At 35.2% G+C, this 19,638-nt stretch overlaps 1 protein-coding gene across 2 annotated transcripts; it reads left to right on the forward strand.

Annotated features, from left to right (window-relative positions):
- Positions 1-1,212: 1,212 nt before the first annotated feature.
- LOC129273314 (putative male-specific lethal-3 protein-like 2) lies at positions 1,213-18,876 on the forward strand. 2 transcript variants are annotated; one of them, XM_054910333.2, is made up of 11 exons: positions 1,213-1,304; positions 5,544-5,639; positions 6,371-6,447; positions 6,786-6,826; positions 7,333-7,446; positions 8,193-8,389; positions 9,473-9,637; positions 12,836-13,015; positions 14,610-15,232; positions 15,549-15,633; positions 16,418-18,876. In XM_054910333.2, coding segments are annotated over exons 2-11 (1,605 nt in total). In that variant the 5' UTR covers positions 1,213-1,304; positions 5,544-5,637; the 3' UTR covers positions 16,539-18,876. The 2 variants fall into 2 exon arrangements, with proteins under 2 accessions (XP_054766308.2, XP_063963476.1); XM_064107406.1 differs by lacking the exon at positions 1,213-1,304 and adding an exon at positions 4,227-4,406.
- Positions 18,877-19,638: the final 762 nt, after the last annotated feature.

Consider the following 19,638-nt stretch of genomic DNA (forward strand, 5'->3'; position numbering starts at 1 on the left):
TAAAGAAACTCTCAGAAGTATAACATTCAGAAATGAATACATTACTTTGGACAACTAGTAAATACGTCAAAAATAAAGAGGCTGCATTTATTTATGAAAGACTGAGATACTACATTTATTTCTGAGAGTTTCTTAATTTTTGAGATTGTTAATTTTGGCCCTTTTGGCTGCCCATATGCACTAGCTAGCGACACACAGTCACAGAGCTCGATCGCGATCCGCTCGGTCTATTCATTTCAATTCACCTCATCACTGCACAAGTTCAATGCGACATTTGTTATTCATTAGAGGTACAAATTGTTATTTATATCAAACAACCATTTCAAACACTCTAGGCGACACCCCAATACTTACCCGTGTTAATAAACTGGGACTCCACTCACGCGCATTTGGGCCGCCCTAGCTTAGAACTAAGCAATATTATCTAGAAATTGTTAAAACTGTAGTCATAAAATATGTTCTATTAAATAAATGTTTAATCGGTACTCACCGGTTCTTTTGTTGCATTTTCAGACAAAAAAAAAAAAAAATTTATGTAATGATGCTAAAATGAAAGGAAATTATTAAAAGTAGACAGGTAGAAGAGCGTTTTACTTACATGTTATTGACACCATCTTGTCTCCTTTGTGATTGCATCCTCGCGATGCAACGCATCTATAGAGGGTGGCAAAATCATGAGCAGTGCCAACCTAGATTTTTTTTAATACTTGCACCGGCCGATAAATTTCATAAATCGTAAATTACTTGCATCGGCCGGTAAATGTAATATACAGTTCATGATATTTACCGGCCGATGCAAGTATTTTAAACTCAAATAACCTAAATTCAGACTGCAAGGGCAGTACTGAAAAGAAATGTAATTGAACTCAAGTCTAGACTAACAGAAATGTAAAACAGCTGAAGAAAAAAAGTTAAAGGAAATAAACAAGGTAAGAAAATGACGAAAATAAACCATCTTACATAGATTTTCTCCTTTAAAAAAGGAGATTTTCAAAAACAAATAACAAAAATATATATCAGCTTTTGCAAATCCAGATTTTGATCACTTTTAACACCAAACATTTACACAAAAATATTGAAATAAAAATAACATAGTCATGATATGGTTCAATATTTACATTACAATATAAAAAATACGCCAATAAATATGTAGGCCTACCATACTACATTTACATCAAATTATGGTGGCCTTAAAACTTTTACTTTTTTTTTAATTACTAGATACTGAAAGTAGATTGGACAAGAGATAGTGCAGGCAAGAGAGTTCCAGAGTACCTAGTTCACTTCAATGGCTGGAATCATAGGTAAGACTGCCATTCAAATGAATAATATATATTCTTTTGTGTGGGCACTTGGCAGTAATTTCTATCTATTCAGATTCTGGTATATATTTTCTAATATAAGAAACACAATCTTTTTTCAAGAAAAGTTCACCCCAACTAAAAGTTGATTTGAATAAAAAGAGAAAAATCCAACAAGCATTACAAAAAAATTTCATCGAAATCTTATGTAAAATAGAAAGTTATGACATTTTAAAGTTTTGCTTAATTTCACAAAACAGTTTAGTACACGTATGCACATCCTTGTTGTTATGCAAATGAGGAGCCTGATGACGTCATCCACTCACTATTTCTTTTGTATTTTATTATATGAAATATTCTTATCTCATTGTCAAGTGGAACAAAGATTGATTCCTCCTGATCATGTGGAATTAGCATTGTTCTACATGTATATAGTATGGTTGTCATGTTGATCCTTTTTTCAAATCTGTAAATAATGAAATATTGTATTATTGTATTATTCAAAGTCAGTGCGTCATAGTCTACCTATTATATGGAATTCCCTCCCAAGTAATTGTATTGAATGTAAAACGTTATTGCAGTATAAGAGGGCATTGAAAAAAATATCTCTTCACATTTGAGTATTGTTACATTGTTTACCATTTATCAATTTACATTAATATATACCTAACTTTACCTTGGCATCTAATTCCTCTGATAGCTAATGGATGTGTCGTGTGGGGTGAGTGTGTTTTGTGTGATATGGTGTGGATGTAGATAATACCCATGTAAGACTATTTCGATATGTTTTTTAAAGGGGGGGTGGGGTATACCAAATTGAAGATTCTAATACATGTATGCCTGTAACGCAATGTAGTACATGTACATGTATTTGAGGGAACTTTTACCCACAAAGCCTTAAAGGCCTTTCTTTAAGTTCTCTTATTTCATTTCATATTTTCATGTATTTATTGGCATATTATGTGATAATCGTGTATGTTATACTTTGTAAATATCTTTTTATCGAAATGAAATAAATGGATTCAATCAATCAATCAAAACAAAAGAAATAGTGAGTGAAGGACATCATAGACTATCTCATTTGCAGGTCATTGAGTTGTGCATATAATTATAACTGTTTTGTGAAAAATAAGATAAACTTTAAAATGTCATAACTTTCATATTTTACATCCGATTTTGATGAAAATTTACAGCATAAGGCTAGTTTCATGTTTCTCTATTTACATTTGAATTTCAAATCAACATTTTTGCTGGGGTGGACTTGACCTTTAAGGGTTCCATGATACCAATTTTCTGTGCTCTAATCTGACTAATGGTTCATCTGTGGCCTGCTTTCCATTATCAGGCCAAATCATGGAAATGCCTATTTCTCATAATTGTACTATGTGGGGTTTTCTGAAATGTATTGAAACTTGAAAATGAATATGAATTATTTTAGATTAACCAAACATCGATACAGGCTTGATGTTGAAAAAAAAAAATAATAATAATAATAATAATAATAATGATAAAAACAAAAATCAACATTTGACTATAAAGGTGCTACATGTACATGAAGTCCTTCAGTACAGGCTTGATTTGGGCATTTTATGACAAAAAAACGTAAAGGACAAGTCCACCCCAACAAAAAGTGGATTTGAATAAAAGGAGAAAAATCCATCAAGTACAACACTGAAAATTTCATCAAAATCGGATGTAAAATAAGAAAGTTATGACATTTTTAAGTTTCGCTTAATTTCACAAAATAGTTTTATTCACATCCTGGTCGGTATGCAAATGAGTGAACTGATGACATCACTATTTCTTTTGTATTTTATTATATGAAATATGAAATATTCTAATTTTCTCCTCATTGTCCTGTGAAACACACTTTTATTTTGCCCTGAACGTGTGGAATTACCATTGTTAAACATTTTATGTTTCACAGTCAAGTTTGTCTTTATTGTCAAATCTGTAAAAATTGAAATATTGTATAATTCAAACAATAAAAAACAAAAGAAATAGTGAGTGAAGGACATCATAGACTCTCTCATTTGCAGGTTATTGAGTTGTGCATATAACTGTTTAGTGAAAAATAAGATAAACTTTAAAATGTCATAACTTTCATATTTTACATCCGATTTTGATGAAATTTAAAGCAATAGGCTAGTTTGATTTTTCTCTATTTACATTTGAATTTCAAATCAATATTTTTGCTGGGGTAGACTTGACCTTTAAGGGTTCCATGATACCAGTTTTACGTGCTCTAATCTGACTAATGGTTCATCTATGGCCTGCTTTCCATTATCAGGCCAAAGCATGGAAATGCCCATTTCTCGCAATTGTGCTATGTGGGGTTTTCTGAAATGTATTGAAACTTGAAAATGAATATGAATTCTTTTTGATTAATCGATACAGGCTTGATGATGAAATTTTTATAACCCCCCTCCCCCCCCCCAAAAAAGATAATAATTTAGAAAATAAATAAAAACAAAACAAAAATCAACATTTGACTAAAAAAAAGATGCTACTTGTACGTAAAGTCCTTCAGTACAGGCTTGATTTTAGCATTTTTATGACAAAAAACCTTTAACATTTATTGAAATCCATTAACTTTATAAAGATCCGATCCACTACAGTCTCCTGTTCCAGACTACTGATTCACACACCCAGCCTGGGGCAATTCCTTTCTTTTCTTCAATCATCTATTCATCCTTTTCTCCTCCTTGTCTTTGTCGTTACTGACTGTATGATTTTTTTTTCAAGTTTTCATGGTGATTCCAACATTATGGGTATCAAAATCGAGTACCATGTTAATAATTACTGTTTAAATGGAAAGCTTACAGCTGTCATGCCATAGGTGTTCAATTAGTGTCTGTATCAGTAGACTACCACTTTAGAGGTAGCCTGGTACTGTTTGCTAGTCAGCTGGTTGTCTATTGTTAGGGAGCTACGGTGAAGGTCACCAAGGTCATCAGTCGTCCGTATTGGCGGGGGTTTTCAATTCATTACAATACAATGCAGAAAACAAATGATTTTATGGATGTCTCTGTTTATCAATACTGGAAAGGCAGTATAGATTTGAGGATTATCTTTATGTTTGCTCTTGAGGGCCTTGGCCCAGTGGTAAGTTGAATCAAGGAGAATCGTAGCAATCATAGCATACAAATTGTCAAGAAACAGTGTAACTTACATGTAGATCTACAGTATGTTATACTGTGCATGTTTGGCAAGCTTCCGGAAACGTACTGAATGATGGGGCATAACACAGACCTGTCTTGGTGAATTCTGTAGGTTAAAGGTCAATATCTGGACAAGCAAGCTTCCACATGTTTTGTTTATCTGCTTGCTCGAGTTTGCACTTCATTTTTTAGATTTTATTGTCCTGAAACTTGTGAGAGCCCACTTTATTCTCCATCTCATTGTACATGTCCATCCGTACTCCTCACAACAAATGTTTGTTCAGTTTGGAATGCAGTTTTCAAATAGAACATGGTGTATTGAATTCTATTGGAAACAGGCTGTTTTATGGAATATTCTTGATCATGATATTTAGCTGAAACAAAACTTATTCGGCAGTCTGTTCAGACACATGAACAAGGAGTGTAGGAACTTGTCTAATCTGCCAGTAAAACTATTCAAAAGTTCCAACTTAACAGGAAATAACTTTTTCTGATTTCACATTGCAAAGATTGCTACATAAAAAGTCTTGTGTAATATACAATACAGGCCACAAATGCTCTTCAAATTTTGAACGCAAAACTGTTCCGTGTGTATGATTCACAAAATTCATTCAGTACTGTGTAATAATGATGATATAGACAGCCTACACTGACATTAATAATGATCTTCCACATATTGATGTTTACAGTTGTGTCGGTCAATGGAGGTGTACACCTGGGGGGCGTTTCATCAACATTTTTGTCCGACAAGTTGTCTGATCTGACATCTTTCCTTGATTCTGATTGGCTGAGAAGCACTGTAACTATGGTAACTGTCGGATAAAATGGGACTTGTCGGATAAAACGTCTGACATGTCCTTTCATGAAATGCTCCCCTGCTTTGATTTTTTTATACTTCCTTTTTCGTTTTTTTTTTAAAGATAAATTTATGTTAATTAAACAATTTTTTTGTAAAGCCCATTTACATGTAAGTTTGACACTTGGTGTTAAGTTCACAGTGCATAAATAAACAACCTAAATACTAAGTTAATACCCATGTAGATGTTTTGTATTATTTATATCATTACTATTTTCATTATAGTTGGGACAGGTGGGCCCCTGAACATTTCATTCTCAAGTACACAGATGAAAGCTTGGAACATCAAGAGAAGCTCCAGAAAGAAGCAGAAGAGAAAATGTGAGTTTATTCTTTTACCTTATTTGTATTCCAAAAACTAATTGGGCAAATGTTTCATACCAGAAAGAGCAATTTTATAACCATACTCAGATGTTATTTCTTTAATATACATAATCATGATAACTGAAATATGTCAGATAACTGAAATATGTCAGATCCAATGTAGAAAAAGTAGGTGAGAAATTTTTTTTTTTCATGGGTTTGTTGGTTTTTTTTTGCTATTCATAGGGCCATTACTGCAAAATAATGCTAAATGTCGGGACTATCATATTTTGATTGATATACAGTATAAATGAAAGAAGTTGCAGCCATCAATAATTCATGAGAAAGTCTTTAAAATCAAGGTTAAATGCCACCATATTATCATAGATCTTGTTACGGTAGGCCTACATTGAAATAAACTTGCCTTTGTTTGTAAAAATCATGAAATCTTTGCTGAAAACCGATTGTTCTGATGATCGCTAATACAAAAAAAAAGGCATTTGTGGGACAGTGTATTGATATTGTTTGGAAAAATACCCTACATGTACATTTTGTGGAATTCCATGCTTATTTTGCTAATTTTTCATGTTATATTATTTATACATGCAAACACTTGGGTGGTCATTTTATTGCATTCTGTTCGAACTCATTTGGAGATACATGTAGTTACCACAACTAGTATTTTTATCTTTTATTATTCAACTCGAAACAATTTTCATTTATCTATTTTTTTACGTTTTTCATCCAAGGAGAAAGAAGAGGAGGAAGAGAACATGGTCAGAAATTCTTCAAGAAGCTAGAGAAAAGCGAGAGAAGATGGCAAAGGGTTAGTTGATCGGATTATTTCAAACTCATCTTTTATTTGAATCTACAATTCAGAATGTGATACTAGTAATTAGTGATAATGATATGGGGCCTGTTGCATAATACTTTTTACCTGAGAAAACTCTGGTAAAAACTGAAAACTGATTTCTGCCATTGACTTTAACACAGGGCAAAAACTCCGGTAAAAACAACCTGAGTTTTCTCAGGTAAAAAGTTTTGTGCAACGGAGTACAGATGGTGGTGGTGATGATGTAATGATAATGAGGAGGAGGAGGATGGGAGTGCTAAATATTGCTGGGTTCTTGAATACTACTGATGTCTTTTTTTTTTATTTTCCAGAAAACAGTGCAAGTTCTGCAGAAGATAGTAGTGTTGGTTCTGTAAGTAATACTTTTTACATTCATTTCAGATTGAATTAATATGCAAATCATATTGTTTATGAAGATCGTTAAAATAATCTATACCTCTGCAAAACTAAGTTTGAACAAATTTTGTAGGAATCATTTACAGTTGCATTGCAAATCTTGCAGATCAAAATACTTACTCAGTTTCCATTAGTCTTGGAGTGTAGATGTGCAAGACGTGTTTTACAGTGTGTCAGGTAGTAGGCCTACATTGCCATGGTAACATTGTATTATCATAATAGATGGAAGAAAGTTCTTGAGGAGCAAAATGTTCAGTTTTTGCCAAATGCTCATGAGACTTAGGCCACAAAATATGTGAGACATATACATCTAATGTGTTGCATAGTATTGCCCTGGTGGTGGAATATTATGGTAATGTATCAGGGAACTTTATCAAGATATTGATGTGATGATGATCATTAAGAATTTACCTCAGAGATAAATGAAAATGATGTCCCTATCATTTCTCTAAAAATTCACAGAGTGACAGTGAAGATGAAGATGACGACGAAGCAGTAGAAGTTCCAATCACATTTCCTGAAGCCTTACATGCAAAGCTAGAAGATGACTGTTACTTTATCACATCCAAAAAGCAGGTAAGTGCATTGACATGTCAATATCAGACGGAGCCTAGATTTCTGTCAAAGGCACAATTCTAAGCCCTGTTGCATTTTGCTGTTTTCACTCTTACGTCTGACTTTGTCAACAATTTTGATATTATTTGCAATAAGAGGAAAGTTATTCAGTAATATGATTGTACATGGCAAGTCATATAAGGTTCACAACAAAACAGATGCTAATTTTTAAGAACTTGTTTATCAATTAAAGCTACTTATTGTACATCATATGGAAGAGTGAGAGTTTATTTGGTTTCTGTTTTGTATTAAATTTATTCATGTTTGACTGAATAGGTGACATTGTTTGAAAGTGTGAAAGTATACTTGTGCCAAAGTAATGCATTTCTAATGCTACCATAGTTTAAAAATGGTAACCATTGCCTGTTTTCATATTTTATCGTTTATTTGATGTACATGTAATGTGATCATATGTTAGCTATCACTACATAATGAACATATCTGTGAAATAAAATTTAAAAAAATATGTAATATTTTGGAATCTAGAGTGTAAACCGATTTAGGAGTAATAATCTGTTGCCTATATGGATTTCAATGCACCAGACTTCTATTGCAGCAATGTGATTGAATTTACATTCCCATTTTTGTGTAAGTAAATAAATTATCCTTACAATTACATTTTCTAGTGATTTTCCACTTGTTGGTCTCTTTAAATGAAATGCAATGAAATTGATATCAACTTGAACTGTTTTCTTTTTCTTCCAAAGCTGGTGAAGCTCCCACCAGAACACACAGCCCTGTCACTAATGGAGACGTATGTGAAGGATTTTGCTTACCGGTGTCAGGCTCACAACGTCAGGGTTCATTTGAGGCAACAAGGTACCGCTGGGATGCCTGTATCTCTTACCACACCAAATAGCAACAATGGAGATTCTGTTGTGCCACCTCCGCTTCCACAGTTCAAGTAAGTACTTCAGGTACTTTCAACCCATTGTTAGTCTAATCGCACATAATTTCAACAATAGAGACTGATGTACCACCGCCACTACCACAGTTCAAGTATTTCAGACAAAACCCAAGAAGAGAAGCAATCTTATTGGAAAGAGTAAAATGAGAGGAACAATTAAAAAAAAAAATCATCAAAATTGGTTATGAAATAGCAAGTTATGGACGTTTAAAAAGTCTTCTTGTACTTTGTATGGGGATCCTCAAATTGGCAAAATTGCTTCAAAATGGCTGATTTTGTGGACAACTCTCCATTTGTTTTGTACACACATTTTCAGATTTTCCTCATTATCTTTCAACTTGCATCTTGCTTCCTTCTGAGTACAACATATGTTGTGGGAAAATATAATTTACACCACATATGTCAAGGTCAGGAGGAGATAATGTGAAATATGTAAAATAAAGGGGAAAATCTGAAAATTTGTGTACAAAACAAATGGAGAATTAGTCTAACCATACCAAATAGCAACAATGGAGATTCTGTGTACCACCTCCTCTACCACAGTTCAAGTTAGTAGTTCAGGCATTAATATTAGTTTACCACTCCCAACCCAAGGTAAATAATTCCTGAATGTCTTGCCTCTCTTAAAAGTAACGGAGGAGGCTCTGCAAAGCTACCAATTACCTTCAGAGCATTAAAGGCACAATTTCCCTATGCTACTGTATGATGAATAATATAGCTAGAGCATTCATCTCTTTTTTTTTCTATTTAGCTTTTCATTGAAAAAATCATCAGCAATCTAAAATCATGGAACATATAGAGAGGGAAACAAAAAAAAGGCAGATAATATTAAGTAAAACATGATGAAGTTTGCTAGTGGGAATATCTGAGACAGAAAAAAGAAACAACCTATAAGATAAAAATAAGACAACAGATATGAAAGGAGCATAATCAGAATCTGAGTGAGCGAAGACAAGTAGCTCTGCTCCCAGTCCGTGGTTAGGAATACATGTATGTATTCTCACTCCATAAAATGAAAATTATTAAAAACGGTTTATGAAATATAATAACATAATTATTATTTTTATCCTTACATTGCAGTGTTGACCTATGCAGAGAAGTGATAGATGGTATTCGTATACTATTTGACTTTCTCTTGCCAACTAATCTTCTCTACGATTGTGAGAGGGCTCAGTACAATAGCCGCTACGCACAGCGCCCTCTTGATACCAATGGAGTAAAGGATGACACTGCAAAGATAAAGCCGTAAGTTTTAGGGATGATTGATTTTACATAATAATTATCATCAGCTGGAATATCAAGAAAGGGGATTTATTTTCCTGTGTCAATAAATATCAAACAATTTTTGCACACTATTTTGTTTTCTGGTGATGCCTCTGATGCCCTACCCCCCCCCCCAAAAAAAAAAAATTGTTTCTGTGCTGTAACCGAGTACAAAAATTAGGATCAGTCAGTCATTCACTTCTCGATCCGTTTTTTTTTGTGTGCGTGCAGCATTTACTAATTGCATATCATATAGACTTGTCACATGATACATGTTAATGAAGATAGAGGGTTGGTTAGACACGAGTGTCCTCTACTCACAATTTAGGCCATGTTTTGATATGCCAGATATTATGAACGGGTCAATCAACACATTTGGTGGGGGGTGGGGTCAAATTTGAATAAAAAAATTAAAAAGTGTGCAGGTTTCACTATTGTCAGTCTTGATTGTACAGAGTTTTTGCGCAAGGCTAAATTATAAACCTGTTGAAAAAGGGGTTACTTCAGGTTGAACTTTATTTCCTTTATTTTTGTCTCGCCTGCATAGCAGAGCGAGACTAGGCGCCGCTTTTCCGACGACGGTGGCGGCGTCATCAACATCAAATCTTAACTCAAGTTTAAGTTTTTTTAATGACATCATAACTTAGAAAGTATGTGGACCTAGTTCATGAAACTTGGACATAAAGGTAATCAAGTGTTATTGAACATTCTGCATTGGTTTCAGGTCACATGACCAAGGTCAAAGGTCATTTAGGGTCAATGAACTTAGACCATGTTGGTGGGAATCAATATCGAAATCTTAACCGAAGGTTAAGTTTTTGAAATGTCATCATAACTTAGAAAGTATATGGACCTAGTTCATGAAACTGGTACAGAAGGGTAATCAAGTATCACTGAACATCCTGCATGAGTTTCACGTCACATGACCAAGGTCAAAGGTCATTTAGGGTCAATGAACTTTGGTCATATTGGGGGTATTTGTTGAATTACCATCATAAATTTTAAAGTTCATGGATGTAGTTCATACATCTTGGACATAAGAGTAATCAAGTATCACCGAACATCCTGTGTGAGTTTCAGGTCACAAAGTCGAAGGTCATTTAAGAGCGCAGAACTTTGGCCATGTTGCAGGTAATTGTTGAATTGCCATCAAAACTTGCACTAGTCGTAGGTCACTTGATCAAGGTCAAATGTCTCTTAGGGTCAGTGAACGTAGTAGCATATTATATGAATGGTGTTTTTTTGTGAATAATTATTTTATAGTCACTTTCAAAGTCAGCACTGCTGCTATATTGAATTGCGTAATGCAGGCGAGACTGTCAGAGGCACTCCACTTGTTTTTATATACATCTTCCAGCTTCGTACACTGAAGTACACTTCGGGTCATCAGGGACTCGGTTTTATAATTATAAGGGGAGCAATAAAAAGCTCTCCTAGAACTTTTAAGGAGAGCGGTAGAGGAGCACTTCAAAAAGCTCTTCTTCAACATACAAGGGGGGCTTTTTGCCCAATTAACAAAATGGATGGAGGAAATGTATGTACTATAAAATTACAATCAACAACCAAAGGAAGTATTTATAATTGTTTTACAATGTATTGTAATTAGATTGTGTGTTGTAAAACCTGTTTTAGTTAGGTTTTGACTTTGGCTAAAAGTTAAGTCACTGACAATTTTTTTTTTTTTCCGGGGGCTCCATTTTAATTTTTTTGTCAAATTTCGGGGGCTCTTTTTAAATGCTACTTTTTTGTATTTTGAGGAATACCTGTTCACTTATTAAGGAATTATTACTTTTTGTTTAATATTGTATGATTTTTAAAGTTATTTATCATGTTTAGAATCTTGGATGTGGGTGTGTGTGGATGGGTGGGTGTGTGTGGGTGTGTGTGTGACTGTGAGTTGGACTTGGATATAAATGAATTCAATATCTAATTTCTACTCCATTTATTCCAGTACAATACCCTAGTCAGCCATGTACATGTAATAAAGGCCCACTTACCCTAACTTTTCCTGAATTTCTTTGAAAACGCAGATCTCCATGAAAATTTAATTTCTCTATGGGGGAGTCTAAATTTGGTGAGAATGTATTCATTAAGAACTTAAATATACATGACAATGAAGAAATCATCAAACTTTATTGGCAGTTTTGAATAATATTCCTGAAATGTAAACTCTGTCTGAAACAGAAAATCACCATCATTGAGGCCTTTACTGAGCGAATTGTCCCCCAGAGCTCTGGCAGAGAGACAGAGCTCCAACTGGCTAGCTAGTAAAAGCGCCAATGCGTGAGCCTGCCGCCGTCCTTGTAAAAAAGATGGAGCTTTGTTTGATGATTTATTGTCTGATATAATACCTCATCCCCTAAAAAAAGAAAACAAATGATTTTTTAGTTATAATTGATAAATTAGATAACTTATTTTGGAAGTTAATAAGCCGTTTTGAAAAGCAAAGCCTAATGACAACTCACCAATGCTAGGTTACTAGACTCTGGGATTTATTTTCTGTGTAATTCGAATTATTTTATCACAGAATTGTGATATCTGTAGGGGAAACATGTGCATTCGAAATGGCACACGGTGGTAGTCATAATGGACCCCTATACATGCAACTCTTTCCCGACCGTTGCGTTGATTTTTTTTCCATACCTGGTACCATGTGTATGGAAATACGTGGTACAGAAAAAATAACGCAACTTCGGAATTTGAAACTGCGCTACTCGCTACTTTTAAGGCTTATTCGTGATTTTGAGTGTGGATTTTGGATGGTTTTTAAATGGTAAGCGGAGCTTGAGCATATGGCACTAGTGGGCCGTTGAGTTGTTATCACTCGGCAATAATTTCGGGGGCGACATTCAGATTTTATGTCGCCCCCGAAAGCATGATTTTGGGTGATTTCGAGGGCGACTTTAGGCATTTTCGCGCAGGTCAGCTATCGCGAGGCGCGCTATTAATCGCGCTACCAAAAATGGATTAAGGCGCGCATGTAGCGCACGATCGCTCTCGCGCGCCTTAAAATCGAGTCCCTGGGTCATTATAATCCAGATTACATGTAGGTCACTTGGAATTTTACAAGGTTCACTAAGAGCCAACATAGTTCACTGAAATTAAGATGAAGTCCGCTAAAATTTGGCTTGGATCCACTGAAGTCTTTCTAGGATTTCATGACTATTCTCCACAATACAGATGTACCAATGGCAATGTAAGGGCTACAAGACGATGGAGTATGTCGCCCTCTAAAGAGGTCTTACCACCAGTCCTAGAACCTCAGACAGCTGAATCTCCACCTGTCCTCAAACCTGAGGCTGTAGTAGATGGGAAGAAGGAGAAGCAGGAGCCGGCTCCTGCAAGAAGGATTACCAGAAGGTAGCTACAGACTTATCAAAATAATTTTAGTTGCATACAGGTAAATGAAGTTGGCAAGAGCGAAGTTGGCTCAGTCTGTAAAGCGTCTGCCTGGCGAACCAAAGATCGTGGGTTCGAGTCCACTCCGGGCGGATGACTGAAGCCAGTGCATTGTGTGTAAACGTCTCTCCCCAGTTCCATCAATGCAGGCTATGTTATAGTGGAAAACACTTTGTCCCTCAGATAGGATGTTAAATTGGCAACTGGGAATGTAACTTATGACAGGGGGCAAGGACAACTTCCCATTGGCCATGTACTTGATTATCAGGGATTTGTGGTTTTTCTCCCAAGTACCCATTCCCCTGGGCAGTAATGTAAATATATCCCAGGTAGTACATTGTTTTATGTCCTCATGAAAGAAATGAAATTTGAAGTAAAACTTTTGAAAAAAAATGACATTTTAGCCATTCTATGTATTGGAGTGCACTTTGACATCTCTTATGTGGCCAATTTGAAGTCTCCATGGGTATAGTGATTACCAATTATCACAACTTTAAAAATTCATAACTTTCTTAAAGGAGAATTAAACTCTTGGAGCAAGTTAGCTTTTGTGAAAGCAGAAAAATCAAAGAATAAGATCAACAAAAGTTTGAGTAAAATAGGACTAGCAATAGAAGAGTTATGAGCACTTGAATGTCGAGATCACTAATGCTATGGAGATCCTCCCATTGGCAATGCGACCAAGATCTTTGATGTCACAGATGAACAACTCTCCCCTTTTGGACACTGAAAATATACCCCAAAACATCTCTTTTTGCTCATTCTAATCATATGACAAACGATTCATCAATGATATAATGTTGTGAAACCTCTGTACTTGTCCTCTCATAAAGAGAACACCTCACCTTGTGATAGACTCTATAAAAGTGAGAATATAAGTGAAATAAGTACTAAAGTAATGAGGGAGTTGTACGTGTGTGACATCACAGATCTTGGTCGCATTGCCAATGGGAGGATCTACATGGCATTAGTGATCTCAATATTCAAATACTCATAACTTTCTTATTATTCATTCAATCTTCCTCAAACTTTCAACAATCTGTTTCTTTGATTTTTCTCTTTGATATGGATTCAGCTGGTTTCAAGGGTTTCATTCCCCTTTAAAGTTTTCTGATATTGTTCAAACTTTCACCTATCAACTTGTCTGATTTTTCTTTTTCCTCTAAAAAAAGTTTTTATTTGGGTTTGATTCCCCTTTAAAATGTCAATTGTCACAGATATAATTATTTTGAAAATCTTAGAAGTTAAGTGTGCAATATACATGTATACCCTGTTCTGACAATGGTAGAGGCATAACTTTTAAATGCATGCAGTCAAGAATCTAGTCTAGTTTTTCCTTGTACCGTAATTTGGAGCTGATTTTATGTGAGGGTAGGAATCAATATTGGGACTTTTCAGCTCTCCGAAGGTAAAGATTACTTGAGCTTGGAATTATGTAAAATTCAATGAGCACTGTATCATACCAGAACAATCAAATCCACAAAGTTTTATTGGAGTTCCTACACATTTTCGACTTGATGAATCAACAACTTCTTCTTTATTGTTTTCCTTTGAGGTCATCAAGCAGTAGCTTTAACCAGTCATCACCACCTCCACCACCGCCTCCAACTGTATCATCAACGAGGGAACTTCGATCATCAGACAGCCAAAGACGTAGGAGTGCTGACATCAAGATATCTTCATCTTCAGCCAACTCAGTCATGACGTTGACTCACACCAAACGAGATGAGGGCGATGCCACTACTACCACCACCACCACCAACAAAGAACTCACCAACCACCATCCTCCATCTCGTAGCCTGCGTCATTCTTCCAGGCTGGCATCCTCCTCCTCTTCCTCCTCCTTCACGCCCTCTCCCCCAGTCATCACTAACATGGACTCCATCCCTTCCTTGGAAGCCTCATCTTCCACCCCTGCACCACAGACACCGCAGGTCCTCAGCAACGGTGACAACAAAGACACCATGAAGTTGAGGGGTAGCAGGGGGTCCTTGTCAACGGCTGATGTTGGGAAGATTCCGCAGACGGCGGAGCTTAGCATCAAGGAGGAAGATAATGATGATGGAGTGTTTAGTATAGAGAAGAATTGTTGGAAGCTTCTGCCCGACGGTGCCCACTATAACGGAGCAGAGCCGCCATGCAGGGTCTATGGTGCTCAACATCTATTAAGACTCTTTGGTAATTTCAAGAATAATTACAACCATTTTAATTCAATGCCTAATATCTAACACTAATTGAACCCAGTAGTCAATTGAGTTTCAGTCATAATAATTTCCCACCAACATATTAAGATTTGTGGATTTTTATTTTTTGGCAAGTCCTTATCATAAAACTATAAAAAGCAAGCCCTGCTTGGTTAGACTTCAAACTCATGTATAATAATATTGGGTGTTTTTGTTGTGTCTGAAATGCCATGCAATTATACTTTATATTCTATATCTTAAAATTATATTCTCATCCATTTTTCTTGATCACTATGTTTGTTTTTATGCAGTTAAACTACCGGAAATTCTTGGACGTATGGATCTACCGGCCAAGAAACTCAAGCCTCTGGTCAAGCACTTAGAGATGTTTCTTAGGTATGTGTATATCATGGAAGATGAGTGGGAATCAAAGTAGAAAAATTACCAAAACTCTACAGTGAATTTTTAGTTGTAATATCTGTCTGAAAGCTACCATAAAGGTAGTCATTAGGGAGAACACTGGAAAAAATAGGTTTATTCTGTCACAATGGGCAGGTGATGTTCAGGGGAATCAGATCTATGGAGGAATCTCAAACTATGGGCGAGAACCAAAAATTTCCTGCTTACGTTTGATGTAATGTAATCGTTATTACGATGATAATGGTGATGATGATGTTGGTGGTGGTGATGATGATGGTGATGATGGTGATGATGATGATGGTGATGATGATGGTGATGATGGTGATGATGATGATGGTGATGATGATGGTGATGATAATGGTGATGATGGTGATGATGTGATGATGGTGATGATGGTGATGATGATGATGGTGATGATGATGATGATAATGATGATGATAATGGTGATGATGATGGTGATGATGATGGTGATGATGATGGTGATGATAATGGTGATGATGTGATGATGGTGATGATGGTGATGGTGATGATGATGGTGATGATGATGATGATGTGATGATGATGATGGTGATGATGGAGATGATGATGATGGTGATGATGATGGTGATGATGATGGTGATGATAATGGTGATGATGGTGATGATGATGATGATGATGATGATGATGTGATGATGATGGTGATGATGAGGATGAGAAGGATGATGATGATGATAGGAACTTATCATATAAAACATTATTTGATATTTTTTTTTTGTTATAGGTGGTTATCAGCTACAGAGCAACTTTTGGAATACTTCCCAGACAAGGCTTACGTCAGTGAAGCACACGCTCTCAGGGACAGGGGAGATAGTAAGACAAAGAGAACAGTGGCTGTAAAATGAAGCTATTTTATCAAGATATACACCTGTGGGTATTGCTTAAACATGCTGTTATTTTTTTTCATGGTAATCAGCAAATTAATAATTGATTTTCGTCAGTGATTTTAGTTGGAAATTGAATATATACCAAATAGAGTCGGTCGCTAATCCGGATAGATAGCTGCGAAATTAAGAATGTTGTTGAAGATTTGGGAGTTTGGATGCTGACGATTCAAATTTTGTGTCTGTGTTGGTGCTTAGTTGGAAGCACTGCCTTACCTAGCTCCAAAATATACATACAAAAAGTGATCAAAAATTGCATTATACACAGCTCAGCACCTAGTGAGATTCATCAAGGTACCAGCTTCATTCTGAATTTGGTGTTATGCTGACAAAAAAAAAACACCGAGACCAACAGCTCAACTCCAAACTTGATATCGCTCAATGCTGTTACATGTATCATACCTGCCAACGCTTCCTAGTAAATAGGAATATTCCTTTCTGGGGAAAAAGTAAAGTGCGATTTTAACCCGTTTTGTTTCTATTTCTGTGAAGTTTATCTGTATCATTGAATATTGAATTTAATAATTTCTGATTTTATTTTTTTCTCTCCTTGGTTATCAGGGTTGGCAGGTATGCTTATTTTTCATAATGTAAAAGAAATATTCTCTGAGCCAAGAGATTACGTTCGAAGAGATTCAAGGCTACAAATTTAAGACAAATGTTGAACTTGTACTTAGTCAGGAATAATAATATTTATAGTGGCTACTTATGTAGCACACAGGTCCATCTTTCAGTGCTAATGGCGCTTGATGTACTATTCTATGAAAATAAAAATCTAAACGTTGAAAGAAAAGGCATGGAGGAATGCTGTGAGAAGAATATTCTCTGACATGCTAGATCATGGTTCACTTGTAGAGATTAAAATTTGCAAAATGATAAGGAACATGTTTAGTTATTCATGAAGATGTAGCATTCTATGGAAGTGTTCAAAAGTAGACCCACTTAATGAATAAACATTGATTGCAATGATACAGTAAAATCCACTATAAAAGTGAAGATGTATGTTTTATTTGATTGATGATAACAATTTTGAGGATGGGAATATACAGTAACTGGTTTCAATGGCAATCAAAGTTGAAACAATTCTAAGACTTTATAATTAATTACACTTTATTGTCCAAGAAGAATTTATGGCTGAAAGTTGTTAGAGAAATGACCAGTAGGTGTAGCATTTTACTGGCTTTTGTACCAAGTGCACCTTTCATCATTACATGGTGCTTCGTGGTGTAGCAGTTCTGACTCTTGCCTTGTAATCAGAGGGTGGTTTGTTCGAATCCCACCATTGCCTGGCGTCCTTTGGCAAGGCGTTAATCCACACTTTGCCACTCTCCACCCAGGTGTTAAACGGGTACCCAGTAGGATGTGAAAGCCTATATGTAGTATGCCTAGCAATTGAGTCTTGGAACTCTTGTTGAAATGCTCCCCAGGGAGTGGAGAAGGTGCATACATTTTATGTGGGCATGCAAGGATCCGATGACCAGGGTAATAATATGTCTGTAAAGCGCTTAGAGATGTCGTTCCGATGTATTAAGCGCTATATAAATGTGGAATATTAGTATTATTTCATCTACAAGAAAGGGTATGGCCTGGATGGTATATAAATGTTCTTATTTGATTGCTCTTGGTTAATATCACAAGGTTCTGGAATAAAAAACAAGTCCCATGTAATTATATACATATATATATATTACAAAAGTAAAAATCAATTTTGCATTTGGAAATTATTTACTTTTATGATGACAGTTTTTGTAGGACAATGGCTGTTGCTTGGTGACAAAGCACTTAAAATGTCCTGAAAAGTCAGCAGGTCATGGCAGAGGCGGTGGACCATCAGGCTCGGACAAAGAAAGTGGAGGGGCACCTTTTGTCTGCCAAACAATAGGTGCCCCACCACTTTCATTGTATGAGCCTGACATTCCGCCGCCTCTGGGTCATGGCCATGAAGTGGTCTCTATTGAATTATGGAAATCAAGAGAATATACATACATGTATGTCAAGAAGTAAAAATTGTTAATTGTTCGATCATCATGGTTTCTTGATTTATTTAAATTACACTTGCAAACTTGTAGTATAAAAATATTGAAAAGAAATCATTCTCAACAAAGTATTCTGTAATAATTCATTGGTGTATATGAAACAAATATTCTGATGAGCCTGTACAGTTAGAGAAGAGTCCTTATGTGTATAGTTACATTCCTATTGTTACCTATTTTTGTTTTCTTTTTTGTCTTTGTTTTTTGTTGTAATTTGCAATGTTACTAAATTGTTTGTTTTATAGAAAAAGATAAATAACAAGAAATTTGCCTTTGTCATTGTGTGTGTTTTATTTCAATGTTTTTTGTTTGTGAATAGGATTTGAAACTTTTTTCCTAAAATTTGACTTATTTGTGGATGACTAAATGATTTCAAGAGGCATATAAATATGCTTGAGGCATTAGAAATGTTCAATTGTCTTTGACAGCACTTAAGATTATGAATGTAGTTGCTTGCCCTTCAAATACAATATAATTTTCCAACCATGCCCCCCCCCCCCATCCCCTTTGTTTTTTAAAAGACATCATAGTTATAGTTCATTTAAAGGGAAGATCACCCTAATGATAAATTGGTTTAAATAGAAAAAATATCGGTGAAGGTTTGATTAAAAATCCAGGGAAGAATAATGTAGCTATGAATTATTAGAGTGTTGATTTTGTGATGTCACAGATCAGCAGTTCCTCCATAAATGTGTGTATAATTCCCCAAATAATTGCCATCTTATTAAAAAAAAATTGAAAGTGACTTTATTTGTGTATCATCAGGCACAGGTTCATATCACCTTCTATAAGACAAATATTTTCATTAATCATGTTACATATCATATTGAGGTACTGCTTGCATATGACGTCACATTCAAAATTGAAAAAAAAAATCTTGACTCTCTTATTCTTTGATTTATTTATTATTAGTTTTAATTGATTAATTAATTTATTTATTATTCATTTATTATTATTCATTTATTTATATATATGTATTTATTTGTTTATGTATTCATTTATTAATTTATTTATCTAGTTTTATATTT

This window comes from Lytechinus pictus, chromosome 12, assembly GCF_037042905.1.
Source record: "Lytechinus pictus isolate F3 Inbred chromosome 12, Lp3.0, whole genome shotgun sequence".
Classification (NCBI taxonomy): Eukaryota; Metazoa; Echinodermata; class Echinoidea; order Temnopleuroida; family Toxopneustidae; genus Lytechinus; species Lytechinus pictus.